Source organism: Coturnix japonica, chromosome 3, assembly GCF_054131305.1.
Source record: "Coturnix japonica strain WE chromosome 3, WE-NBRP24, whole genome shotgun sequence".
In the NCBI taxonomy this organism is placed as follows: domain Eukaryota; kingdom Metazoa; phylum Chordata; class Aves; order Galliformes; family Phasianidae; genus Coturnix; species Coturnix japonica.
Window position 1 is genome coordinate 45319842 of NC_140665.1, and position 14522 is coordinate 45334363.

Below are 14522 nucleotides of genomic sequence, written 5' to 3' on the forward strand. Positions count from 1 at the left end.
AGTTCCATGTTTCTTATCAGGAAATATTTCTTTCTGTGCCATTTGAGTAATAGAGAAATACTTGAGATTTTCATTGTTTATTGATATTTTCATGCAGTAAGTAAGATAGAATATCACTAAATGATTTCATAATGCCTTCATTTACTAGCAGTGTTTTTGGAAGCAGAAATGGCAGCAGTCATTTAATCTTACTAGTTAATCTCTTTGCTTTATCTGAGCTCAGCTTTATTATTTTTCTCTCACCTAAAGGCAGCAACTAGTTTTGACTTTATCAGGTTTTTCTGCAGTAAGATTTCCTGTGGCATGGCTAATTGTTCCCTTCTTAATTTTATGTATGTAAAGACATTTCTGTATTTGTGATAAGATTTACTGTTAGCTTCCTCAGAATAGCTATATCAGAATGCTTACTCAAGCTAATATTTTGTTTTCATCATCTGAAGCTGAAATGTTTAATTTCTTCTGAAAAATCATTACTTCAGTTCTTGTTTTACTTGTGTTTTCAACTGTTGTTTGCCTCTTGTGCACATCCATATAGGAATCTCAAAATGGTATGTAAAGCTTTAAATTAATCATCTCACTGAGATGATCTTAGTATAGGCAGGGTATTTTGCTCAATACTTAAACATGTCATTACAGTGAAGGCTGCTTACGTGATGGAGAACATCTGAAAGAATTACTTTAGCAGTGAAATCTCACTATGGGTAATTTAGAATATACTAAACAATATGATTTGATTAATGCTTTCTCTAATTTTGTTCTGCTGTATAATGTCATCAAGGAAGAAGTAAGAGTAAATACTAAAATACTAGTCGTACAGTGTTTTGTTTTCTATCTTTTTTTCTTGCATAGGCTATCCACTCTGTGGCTTGGCATCATGAAGGAAAACAGTTTATTTGTAGTCACTCGGATGGTACCTTGACAATATGGAATGTAAAGTCTCCCACCAAACCATTCCAGACAATCACTCCACATGGTAAGACTGAAAATGCTTCCTACTCTACTTGACAGCTCTTAAGGCACAATGAGTTCTTAACTTCAATCAAAACATTTTAAAAAACCCATGTATTAAAAGTCTACTTTTGCAGTGAAAGTAATTTTTTGTCATATCAAGTTCTGATAGATTTCATATGAAAAAAAAAAAACCAACTAGAAAAAAAAACTAGTTTTTGTGAAATGGGAGTTCAAATCAATGCAAGGATATCTGAGTATCCACATTTTAGGTTGTTTTTTTACTCAGTGACACTGATCTTAAAGATAGCTCTCCAAAGTATGAAACAGTTTATTTTTTGGTTGACATTGCAATTCCAGATGTTTACAATGTGCAATTATTAAAATAAATAAGCATCTGTTACGTGATTAAATGTATAGCTAATGATAGAAATTCTTTGAAATGTTTGTAACAGAGTAAGATTAGCACCTGGTAATTTGTTCACACTTCACAGGTAACTCTGCGTTAATTTTAGTCTAGGAAGTTAACATTGTGGTGTTCTGTGAAATATGCTTCTGCTCTTTAAAGATGCTGTATGCAAATGTGAGGTCTGTCAGTTGTACATGCTTAAGTCACGTTTTATTAACTTATCTACCTCAGACTCATAAGTGCGAATGCAATGATGGAGATATGTTTGAGTTTAGTTGTTGTAAGGTGCATCCTGGTTTACTTGTCAGAGACTCCAGCAAGTCCCTGCTGGAGTCAGTGTACCTGAGGATCAGAGTAGAGAAAAGATGCTTTAGCTTTTAGTTTCCTTGTTATCCTATATTATTTTTATATTGGGCTACAAATTAAATATTCTACAGAATTTTGCAGCTGCATCAACTTTTATCAATGCACAGTTAGAACTGGGGCATATTTACACCATACTTAAAATGTTCCATGGTGTTAGTAGAAATTAAATATAAAGCTTTAGTTACTAATAATGTGAAGTGCGGAAAGAATGACCCTTCATTTTAAAACTCAAGTATTAGCTCTTAAGGGTAATGCTCATAATAAACGTCAACTTACTTTCAAGCTGAGTAATTTTAATTGCAAAGCAGTAAACATGAGATATATCACTCTGCTATTTCAAATTGCTATAAAATTACTATGAGGATTATATATGAGGAAAATCAGTATTTCGCAACACTCAAAAGCTAAGAAAAAAAATATTATGCTATATGAGAGTTTTAACAATCTTTTTATGGCATTTCAAGGCATATTCTATAACTGTCAGGTGTTTAATATATGTTTATATGAATGTTCTACTTTGTCAGTTGCAAAGTGAATTTCGTAATTTGTCATCATGATACGGAGCAGTAAGATTAATATAATTAAAAAAAAAAAAATCTCTTTAGGAAAGCAGCTGAAGGATGGAAAGAAGCCAGAGCCCTGCAAACCTATTCTTAAGGTGGAATATAAAACAACTAGAGCTGGGTAAGACTTGTTTTGTATGTGAAGCTAACATAACATAAAATAAATTCTCTCTAAGAATGTCCTTTTCTTGCCAGTTGCTGGGATATGCATCCTGGTGGCACTGAGCTACGGTTAAAAATAGCTGAAATTGTTCTGGTAGATCGGATAGTGCCAAATAAACTGTCAAAACAAATGTGAACACATTACATAAAACTTATGTGAAGATACTGCTGATTTACTGTTTGCATGTTTCTTCTATGTTATTAGAAGTAACTCCTAGGTATTTTTGCTCAGTCTTCCAAGAACATGTATTATTAAAGAAAAAAAAAAATAAGACTGACAAAGCACAGAACACACTGAAATGCAGAGACTTCAAAAGCTGAACTTTGGTCTGTTGCAGATGCTCTAAATGCTTAATACACATTCCTCCCCCCACATTCTCCTAAAATGTTACTGATGGAGCTGTTCTGGGAGAGTACAGTAATTTATGCAGTGAATTGTGCCTAATTATGCACATTGAAAATGTAACAAAGCAGTAAATGCAACACAAGGCTCAGATGGAATTTACAGTGTCTTGAGTAGAATGGTTTGTTACCAAGACTTCAATTAGGATTGAAGGATTTCATGAACTGCGTGGGATTTCTTTTCTTTATGGTTCAAAAGTGCTTTAAAATGATTGAGTAAAAGGTGCAACGTAATGATAAAATGTATTTGGAGACTGCCTAGCTATTTACAAATGTTGACTTTATTTTTCCTTTGATTTTGAAGGTTGATGTATTTTGTTTGCTTTCCATGTATTCAAATCTGTAGAACATCGTTAACTGATGTAATACTAATTTCAAAGATATTTCAGTATACCTACACAGACAATATCAGTGGTTGCATGTCATTTTGTTTGCTAAAAGAGAAGTAAATAGTAACCTAAGGCTTTAGATATCTGAATATCCATGAGCAGTTGAAAAGTCGCATTTTGCCAGCAGAAGTATATGTATTTTTCTCAACTGAACAGTCAAAAGTTGACATAATTAACGATATGAGCAAACTAAAACAGTCTAAACTGCAGAAAATGACAATTATTGCAGTCAAAAGCCTGGATGACTTTCCAAACAGTTTTAAACAGGCACTCAATCTAGTTCAGTTTCTTACAATTTGTACTTGTCCGGTGAGACCACTTTTTCCTAGTGTGGACTTTTTTCTACTATGCCTCTCATCTTCTGGTATGTGTTAAAATATTCAGTTTGGATGAATTTCAATTTCAATGCTCTTTAGTATCTTCGGTGTACTTTTAAATCTGTGACAACAAGTGTGTTTTGATACTCTTGCAGAACTTTAATCAAAATACATAATGAATAACAACATTTTTCCTGTGATGGGGAAGTAATGCACTGGAAATATCTTTTCAATTGCTTTTACATGTAAAGTTCACACTTTGAGCTCTCAGTTCCAGTTGTAATCTTATTATGAAAATTTTCAAACTTGGCTAACTGCCTTTCAGTCTTTCCTGTATTTTTAGTTTTTCTCCTTACCAATGAAAATAGGTTGGGTGAAAATGTGATATAATTGTTACAGGACACACAAGTACTTAGTAGGTTATTCTTAATGCATCTCTGCATAGTGATATCTCATTGTAACCTTAAATTAAAATTCAAAAACTGACCAATCTCTTTTATTTACATGTTGCCTTGGTTTGATGATATATACCTCTGTTTTATTCCAGGGAGCCTTTCATCATTCTCTCAGGAGGCTTGTCATATGATACCGTAGGAAGAAGACCCTGTTTAACAGTTATGCATGGGAAAAGTACTGCTGTGCTAGAAATGGATTATTCTATTGTTGATTTTCTAACTCTCTGTGAAACACCGTATCCTAACGGTAGGCTTTGTGAAGATTTTTCTGAGTACTTCAACCTCTTCTCTCTGGACATTTATCCCATCATAATATTCCTCATTATTGCTTTTCTGTTTTACCTTTGGGAATCAGAGTGCAGCAGCAACATCTGATATCCCTATTATATGAGATCTGTTTTTCTTTCCACAGCATCGGAGTAGTTTAGAATAAAATCTATTTCTAGATGAATACTGATTGGTGGTTACATGTTTTTTTCTTTTCCAATAAACTAACGCATATGTAAACACAGCATCATTACAATTTTAAGCTTCAGTTATTGCAGCAGATGTGTTCGTCAATATTAGTGTACATAAGACCTTTCCAGGCAGTGCTAAATCTTGATTATCTATTGTGGAATACTCTTAACTTTAGTGTCTGTATTATTCTTTCCAATATTTGCATTATGTTCTTAACTAACTTATCTCTCTCCTGCAGAAGGGGATTGTTTTTTGTCATAGTTTAGGCAACTGTCTCACATTACTGCTATGATTTCTGATTCCTATGTTGTTAGCTGTCAATTTCCATCTAAGTATTTAGAAATCCATAGCTCGGAATTTGGTCTATCTGAAAGACAGCAAGCCAAACTTTGAAAACTTGTGATTTTCTTATTTTAATGTTTTATGGTCTGTCTTTCACTTGTTACTGCACGTGATTAATTTTACTGATGTTGAATTAGGAAAAACAATTCAAAGTTGGAGAAATGTTACTGTTAGATAATTGTATCTCTTGTGCTTATGCAAGTTCGTCTGCACGGTCCTTTTCCTATTATTTGAGACAATCAAATGGTTTTAGCAAAATGGGTGAGAACTGAGGACAGTTAGATAAAGGTGGAATATGACTTTTCTAATCTTAACTTGGAGTGTTCAGGGGAGTGAGTGTTTGAATGTATTTACAAACTATGTAGTCATCTAGTTCACTTTTCTACTTTCAACTGATAAACTGCAAGAACCAAACATGTGCTTGAGACTGTGCATGCAAAGAGCTATGTTTACCTGTATCCCTATATCTAACATTTTTTTTCGTTTTTAGATTTTCAGGAACCATATGCTGTAGTTGTTCTCCTGGAAAAAGATTTAGTGCTGATTGACCTCGCACAAAATGGGTAAGAATCTTGTATATGTATTTTTGTCTGAAGTGATCGGCCTGTTATTCCTATCTTCAGATTTCTAATCCACCATAATGACTCTCATGTCCAGAACTTATAATTTTGAATACTATGTGTAAATATCTTTCAGTAGAACAGAGTATCCTTTTAGATATCTATCTATTTATCTATCTGTCTATATGTTAGTAGCAGAGAACTTGGTTAAGATAAGAACTTTGAGGTCTTCCTGAGTTGTGTGAAGAACATCCCACTAGGGCACAACAAAAACTTGTAAAAGTATCCTTAAATCTGTGTTGATACCTTTAGACAAAAAGGACACTATAAAATTTGGAACAAGGTCAAGCTTAATTCTAATGTCTGAAATTAGTTTAGCTCACAGTCCTAATGGGAATCGGAACTTCTGAGCAATTCTATTCAGATTTCCCCACCATTACATGGCTGTATGCTGTAGCCAAAACTTCTTTCTCATAAACTCATGGTGTTACGCTTCTAACGTTTTTATTTTGGAAGATACATGAGACAGGATAAATAGTCTTGAATTAAAAAGACTTGTCTTGTTTTCCTTAAGTGAATTAGTTGACAGTGCCTGAAATTTGAATTTAAGTCGTCTTCTGTTTCATGTTTAAAAAATAAAAATAAAAAAAAAATAATAATACTAATCCTCTACAGCTATGTTTTACAAAAGAGCTGTATGGTCTTTGTTTCACTTGAAAAATATTCATTGTTTTCCATGTGGAAAAGCAATAGAATGCACAGATTAATGCTATGAGATTTTTCCTTTTGTCCTGTGCTGTTATATGATTTAGTATATCCTGTTAAAAATGGACATGTTTTTCATTCTGTTTAAGAAGATTGCTTTAGTTTCCAACCTAGCTTAATGTGAAATTATTTGTATGCATGATTTTTTTCATCTGTTGTTGCTAACATTTCTGTTGAAGGAATTAAATAGTTGTGACTGCTCTCTCTCAGACAAACAAGAAAAGCATGCTCTGCATTTCACTGGAAAAGAAATGTGCTTTGAACACAGATACATATAACTGGTTACTTTTACTGCCTTTTTTTCCTCATGAAGGTTCTATCACTCCCCAGTTGGAGTTGAGTCATATGTGTGCTTTTTTATTTCTAATTGGTAACCAAAAGTCACTATCTATGACTTTCAGAAAGTGACCTTGGAGTTGCAGGCAGGTTATGAAATGTGTCAGACAAATTCCTGTCTAGAAACAGGATAATAATACAAAGTAAAAATTAGACTTTTCCTGTTCAAAGAATAGACTGAACAGTAGAAGTAAGTTCATAGCTTCATGTTATTACTCTTAAGAGTTGTTAACTTAAATTCTTCCATAGGCTATTAATATAGTAAAGTTTTTAAAATAGGAAACTTAAGGGAATATCAGTGTCCTAAACATATTCTAGAAAGAGTAAAAGCTGCTGGTTCTGTTTAGAGATCTACACTATATTGATAGTGTATTGATGAGCTGTGAAGTTGCTTAATACATTCATGCATAATTTGCTGTCCTCTGTACAAAAAGAGTACATTCTTCAGTGTTCCACTCATTCTTGCATTTAAAATGAACTGTTTTTTCCAGATTAATGATCTTCCCCTTTCACCTTTTACAGGTACCCTATATTTGAGAATCCCTATCCTTTGACAATACACGAGTCTCCAGTTACCTGTTGTGAATATTTTGCTGATTGTCCTGTTGACCTCATACCTGCTCTTTATTCAGTTGGCGCTCGACAGAAACGTCAGGGTTACAGTAAGAAGGTACAACATCTAGTACATACACATGTATTCGATATTACAAAAAATCAGCTGCTCTAAATAGGATAAGCATGGCCAAAGCTTCACCTGATTAAGTTATCCTGTCTTTAGCTAATAGCAGATGTCTGGAGCAGTTTATAGCATATGTCATGCTATAGTCATTCTTTCCTGACGCGCTCCCATTGATAGCCAGATCACTGGAAGCTAAGGGACTTCTTGGTGCAGGGGTATTTTCTTATAGTCCTTGTTGACTCGTTTTTGCACTAGATGTGCCTAATAAATTTTGAAATTTTGAAATTCTGAAATCTGCAGTATCTGTAGTAATTTCAGTGACAAAACTCTGCACTGCATGATATTTTCTTCCTCAGTGTATTTGTTTTGATGTTCATATTATTTTCCTATATTTCCATATTTATTCCCTTTACTGCATCTGTTAATCTTCTAGGAATGGCCTATCAGTGGAGGCAACTGGGGTTTGATTACTCAGAGCTATCCAGAGATAATCATTACAGGGTAAGTGACACAACAGTGCAGTAATATGTGTAATGATTGAAGAGGTGATTTTCACTAGACAATTCATTTGCACAACCTTGATAAGAAAGTCAAGCAAAGCGTGGGAAAGAAAGCAGCAGCACTATGAGAGTAAGTAATAAATTATTATTCTTATGTAGTGTTATGAGTCTTGTAGTGTCCGCCTGCAGTCAATATATCCTGGAAGAAATCCCTCCTTTGCGCTTAACGTCTGGAAAGTATTTAAGTTGTTTTAAAGCATAGGACATCCATTGACTTGTTATTGATTTCTTGATTTGAGATGGATCCTTCTAGCTTTTCTGCTAGAAGGAGTATGAATCAGGAGCATTGCTACATTTTGTGGGGTTTTTTTTCAAAACAACTTATTAGTCGTCCTGCAGATTAATGTTACTTTGTACTACACCTTAGAGACTTTGAGAGTAAATTCTGAAAAATATAGTTTCAAGAATAAATAAGTTAGGTGACGTTTGCTCTGAAATAGTTAATTTCAAAAAAAATTTCATGAATTATTCTGAACTACTTAGAACAAATGTGCATAACTCAAGTAAGTTTAAAATGGTAAATTAATATTATTGCAGTGGAATTCAGTGAAATAATCAGTGAAATAAATTTATCACTTCTGTCTAACTGGGGCAAGTGTTTGTAAAATACTAGTTTTCAGTATGTTATTAAAAGGGTGTGTCAGTATAATAACTAATAAAAATGAAATGTTCGTCATATTTTTAATCGGTTAATAGCAAAGAGGTCTAATGCTCTAATTAACAATTTTCTGATCTAATGAATTTTTAAATATTTCATAGGCATGCTGATGGGTCAATCAAGTTTTGGGATGCCTCAGCAAGTAAGTTTTTTCAGAAGAGATTTTTTTCTATCAAACAGGAGATTTCTAAATTTACAGATTTGTCTAATGAAATGTAATTGTGATCCAGTCACTCTCATAACTCCTGCCCCATGTGCAGTCAACTCCTTGTGAAACTTTGAATCAAATTAAATTCAAATAATGCTAACACAGTTTCTCAGTTATTTCATCTCACTGAAAATGCACTAGTTGTCCAAGAGCTAGCAAGTAGTTTAATTAAGAGTAGCTTATTGAACATGCAGGTGAGTGATAGACACATGTATTCATTTTTAGTACAAGGAAATTCAAGTTGTTTGTTGCAGTCTAAAAGGAGAGAGTTGTGTTTATATAGCAACAAGTTGCTGTAACTTACAGTATCTAGAAATGAGAATTGGAATCAGTTGTAATTTGTACTAGTAAAATCATTTAAGCGTTTGTGAAGTAAGGTAGGAAAATAGTAAAGTCTTCTTTTGACCACAGAACAAACCATTTTACCTGTCTTGTCAGTTAAAGGGTCAATTGCATCTAATGATCTACAGAGCTAACAGTGAGAAATGCAGTAAGAATTCAAGTTGGGATGGACTCTGTGTTAAATGTTTTTAAATCATCTGAATCTGACTAAATTTACTACCAGGACTTAAAAGCTATCCGAAACAATCTTGGAATCCTGACCAGTTTTCCTTGAAAACTTGTGGAATACTCGTGAGATTCCAAAATGCTCTAGGAGTACATGGGTGTGGGAGAGAACAGATGCAATGTGTGTTTAAAAACTGGGCAGAGATGTATTTGGACTGTTCTAGACCCTTAATTTGCTTGAACTGAGGGTGGAACTTGGAAAAAAGAAATTGATTATCTGTAGTTAAAAGCAATATTCAGCATGCATCTGCCTGAAGCAAATTCTGTAAAAGCCTTTTGTTATCCTTTTAATAACAAAATAATCCTGTTAAGGGAGAAGCTACAGGTGTCCTCTATCTTAATTTTTAACAGCAGTACAGCCTTATACATGAACTAGGGAGGCTTGATTCTGATGAAACTACAGAAGAGAAGAAAGGATAAGTTAGATTTTCATAAGGCTGTGATTAGTATCGATGTCAAGTATTTGGATGATTGACTACAAACTATGCCAGTGAAGTTTGAAAGCAACACTACGGCAGTTTCAAGACTGTTGGAAGAAAGAATTCCATCTGAGAATAATGCTACTCTGAATTTAATCTATATAAAAAATTGGACGCCTATCGGAATGCAGTATAGTGTTTGCATAAGTAATAATCATCAGGATGAATAAATTGGAATATCAGTAAAATTAAGATCAAGTAATTTTTATATAGTTTTAAACTGTGGTAAGGATTCATCAGGACAGTTCTGGAAACTGTACTCTCAAGAAAAATGTGGATTCATCAGAAGGTAGCATTTTGAATTCTGATCTCTGGTCATTCTAAAAATTGGTGGAATGTGGGAAAGAGGCCATGGATTTGAAATATTACAAAGAGAAAGGAAAGGAGCTTTACTTTTTGTGTTATCAGCTAAGCCGAGGTGTGGTAAATGTCACTAAATGTTGTTATTATTATTAGAGAACCTAACTATATTTAAACTTGTGAAGCTCTGAGGATTTAGTTTTTAGCTTAGACATAACATGCATCTCGTTCAAATAGGAAATTTTTTACAAACTAGCTGATCCTTCATTGGGCAAATTGTGATGGGTGGTATCAGCACAGATATATTTTGCCCTCTTTTGCTAAACAAACTGACATACTCTATCAAGCTAAATTTCTAAATGAGAAAAGTTATTGAGGTAAATATATGTTTAAACAGAAATTTATTTTGATTTCTTTTGAATTGTTCCTAGTAACGCTGCAAGTACTCTATAAGCTAAAAACAGCCAAAGTATTTGAAAAATCACGGAATAAAGATGACAGGCCGAATACAGATATAGTAGATGAAGATCCATATGCTATTCAGATCATCTCGTGGTGTCCAGAAAGTAGAATGCTGTGCGTAGCTGGAGTTTCTGCACATGTTATTATCTACAGGTTCAGCAAGCAGGAAGTGACAACAGAAGTCATTCCGGTAATTTATATAAAAATCTTTTTTAACCGTATAGGTTTTGTCTATAATAAGACTATTGTAGCAATTTAGCTTTTCATTGTTTTTCATTGTGTTTCTCAAATGTACCAAAAAATCACCTCAAAGCTAGCAAATTTCTTTTTCTGTGGAAGAAAAGTAGTAAATTACCAAATTCAGCAAAAATGAAAATTACACTTTGCTATTTAGGCTTTCATTGCCTCTTTCAGGTTTGCTGCCAATAGTAAGTATTTTTCTAACTTCCGATGCAAAGTGTGGGTCAAAACTTGGTTGCATCAGAGACGATTTAAACGAGTGAGATATAGTCAGAGAATTTTCAAAGACTTCAGTGAGGGAGTCAATGACTGTTTTTCTTGATTCCTAATCATTATAATCTTTGTTGGCAACAATTCAGCAGTATACAGATAAAGAAGAAGAGAAGTATACTGTACTTGCCATAAGTTCTGTCTAGGACTTTGCTGTCATGTTTGATTGTAAGATCCAATGATAAATTCTATTACAAGACTTCAGATCCTTTCTTAAATCAAACACAAATATGCAGCTTCACTTATCTGGAATGAACGAGTTGAAAGTTAACTTGAAGCTCGTTAGTTATCAAATACGCTGTGTTCTGAGTACTGCCTTAATGATAATGCAGTTCTTTTTCCTCTTTTCCACTCCGGACAAATATCAGTAAAGGAGATAAGACCTGCTTGTTTTTTCCTTCTAGTATTTACTTGTATTCATGCTCATTCCCTCCTAAGGGAATATTGTTTTTTCAAACGGTTTTTTAGAAATCAGTAGTTAGCAAGCTGATTTAATACTTGGAGTGTTTTTAAAACAACTGTATAGACCTTTCAGTCTGAGTTAAGTTCTGTTTTGCAAATGATGAGATTAACACAGTAGAAGACAATTAATGCTAATCTAAAATCATTTTGTATTTATTATTTTAAATGTATGACCTATTTTGATGCAACATTAAGCAATGAATTAAGTAGTGCTACTGTTGTAGACCAGCCAAGTCCTATGTCTCTTCTTAGTTTTACCACTCTCAAACAACATAAAATAAGCCCTCTTCATAACTGTAATACATGCATGGAGTGATGATTAAATGGGCTTTGTATCCAGTATTTTATTTCTTTTCAGTAATAAGCAGGAAACTTTTAAAATGAGTTAATTTTCAAAGTTTAACAATTAGATATTCAATTTTAAGTGGCTGGAATGATTGTATTTCTGAAGACTGTGTGTGTGTTTAAAAAGATAACAGTAACTTAAATATTACAGTGTAAAGATAGAGACGTCCTGGATGTCTCCCTTAGGACTAGTATCTTAATTGTGCTTAATCATACACTTTTTCTGAAAGACTAACTTTTTTTTCTAATTATTACTAATTTGCTTTATTTTTACATTGTAGATGCTGGAAGTGCGTCTGTTATATGAAATAAATGACATTGAAACTCCCGATGGTGAGCAGATACCACCATTACCAACTCCTGGCACAAGTTCCAATCCTCAGTCCATTGTTCCCCAGTCTCATCCATCTACTAGTAGCAGTTCATCAGATGGCCTTCGTGATAATGTCCCATGTTTAAAGTAAGTGTATTCTGTTGTGCTTTTGTTATGGGTGAAACTTCTGCAAGAACATTGATATTGTGGGGCTGTATGTACTCGGAAATTATTGCAGAAATGCTGTTGTATGTGAAACTCTCATTTTGAAAACAACATTCTCCAAATATCTGTAAATTGAGTTCTGTTTCAAAAAATTACAATTTTAATCTTAATTTATATAAATGTCATAATTCTCGGTGATCTAAAAAAATTAATCAGAAGACAATTACCATATGATTCAGCCTGCTTTAGGAAATCTTTACTAACACAGAGGTTAGTATAGTTACAGATGCTCATGCTTTAGATCAAACATTTAAATGGGAACAGTATTGTTACTGTGAAATCTTAGTGTCCACTGCAATGAAGAGGCCCCTTAACACTTTAGCTCTCCTTAACGTCAGACTGAGTGTGTTTCAATAGACTTCACTTGACAGTTATTTGTACGTATCTACAGTCCATTTTCATAAATCTTCATCTTCAAGGTGCCTCGTTTTGTTCTGCTCAGTTTTTTAACTCTTTACAGGTTATAAATTGGGAGATATTAAGAGTTTTTGGTGTGCTTCTGTGTATTTATTCTGCTGAGAAATTACAGTTAACAGAAGAACTGACTTGCTTTTTTAACTTTTTTTTTTAAACTCTTTTTTACAAGAGTTTATCTTGAGACTTTTCAAAACTATCATCTTTTGTTATAGGATGTATGTTGCTCTTCATTTTCAGTTATGACATGTGCTTACTTTTTCTCTGAAAATTTAAACTCCAGTCTTGGATTTCAATTCCTTAAATTCATCCATCTAGAAAATAGTTAACTCTGACAGGTTTATTTTGTTCTGAGGGTTAGTTTTTGTATCTCCTTGATTATACTGAGTTATATAGGTGTTTTGAAGACAGTAAATTCTAAATGAAGTTGGAAAGACATAAGTGGATTTTGTAAAATATTGGCAAATCAAAATATTGAGCGGATAAAATAAGAATCTCAGGAGGACCTTATGTTCTGTATAGATTTTTTTTTTTAAATTCAGAAGATGAGAGAGTGTTAATACTTTCTGTAAGTTTGTGCATCAATACACAAAGTATTTGCAAGACATTCAGTCCTACCCAACCATCTCATGCTTCTTCCACAAAACTGATATACCATTATTTTCTTTACAGTTTTCCAATCTTGTCAAAGTTCAGTGTGATACCAAAGTCAGTGAATAATGAGTGTTTAAGGAAGAACACTTCAGAGAGTCACAAAAATATGATGTTTTGTATACTTTGCAGAGTTAAAAATTCTCCTCTTAAGCAGTCTCCGGGCTACCAAATTGAGCTGGTTATCCAACTGGTGTGGGTGAGTGGAGAACCTCCTCAGCAAATAACCAGCTTAGCAGTCAATTCAGCGTATGGCCTGTAAGTATATTCTGTGCAGCTTTTTCAATATTCTGTCAAAAGTGTTTGCTGTTCTTGTGCAGTATACAGCAACGAAAGAGATGCAATTAGTTTTGTGTTTCTTGATAGTACCTTTTGGTGGCTTGTGGCAGTTCCTGATGATGTAAACACCAAACAAGTCAATATCACTCATGTGTGCTGTCACTGTAGAGCTAAGAATATGTGTCAATTGTGGCCCTGTTGGATAGGTTGGTGTGTACAGTGATCAGCTTTACTCAACATTAAGTGTTTTTAAAAGTGAATGCTTCAAAAGTGCTACAATCTAAAATAGTAATTCATATGTGCTCTTAATTTAGAGCAATTTATTAAAAGCTAATAATAAAATATAAACAAAATTGAAATTGAAATTTCTGTATAGCAAGAAATATCACAATAAAATTATACTCGCATTACCATTATCTTTCCTTCCACTTTTCTTTTTCCAGAGTAGTTTTTGGAAACTGTAATGGTATTGCCATGGTTGATTACCTCCAGAAGACAGTCCTTTTGAATCTTGGCACTATTGAACTGTATGGTTCCAACGATCCTTATCGTAGGGAACCACGATCTCCCCGAAAAACTCGTCAGCCATCTGGAGGTGAGTAACCCACAGCTTGCGAAAAACAACTTACCTGTCTTCTGACTTTATCTGGGTTAATAGTGTCTGTTCTTTGAATGCATGTAGGCTTTTGCCATTGCAATTTCATTGTTTGTGAATGTCAACATTGCAGGTTTGGTACTTCAAAAACATTGCTTAATGAAATCTACTGATGCCTGATATAATTTCTTACATTTTTATTAGTGTAATGTATGGTTGGTTTGTTTTGTTTTTTTTTTTTTTAAAAAAAAAAAGCAGTAGGGAAGAAATTTTGTGTATAAATGTAAGCTATAAAAACTCAGTAGATTTATGCTGTTAACTTACTAGCACAGCTGGAAGGAG

At 33.5% G+C, this 14522-nt stretch overlaps 1 protein-coding gene across 10 annotated transcripts in view; it reads left to right on the forward strand.

The window, feature by feature from the left end:
* Positions 1-14522, forward strand: part of STXBP5 (syntaxin binding protein 5) — a 97832-nt gene that overhangs the window by 47834 nt on the left and 35476 nt on the right. For all 10 annotated transcript variants that reach the window (XM_015858124.3, XM_032443282.2, XM_032443283.2 and 7 more), the window contains 11 exons: positions 850-973; positions 2329-2407; positions 4104-4258; positions 5303-5375; positions 6996-7143; positions 7586-7653; positions 8472-8512; positions 10356-10576; positions 11985-12163; positions 13439-13564; positions 14029-14180. In XM_015858124.3, the coding sequence (XP_015713610.2) occupies positions 850-973; positions 2329-2407; positions 4104-4258; positions 5303-5375; positions 6996-7143; positions 7586-7653; positions 8472-8512; positions 10356-10576; positions 11985-12163; positions 13439-13564; positions 14029-14180 (1366 nt within the window). The remainder of the gene's footprint in view (positions 1-849; positions 974-2328; positions 2408-4103; positions 4259-5302; positions 5376-6995; positions 7144-7585; positions 7654-8471; positions 8513-10355; positions 10577-11984; positions 12164-13438; positions 13565-14028; positions 14181-14522) is intronic.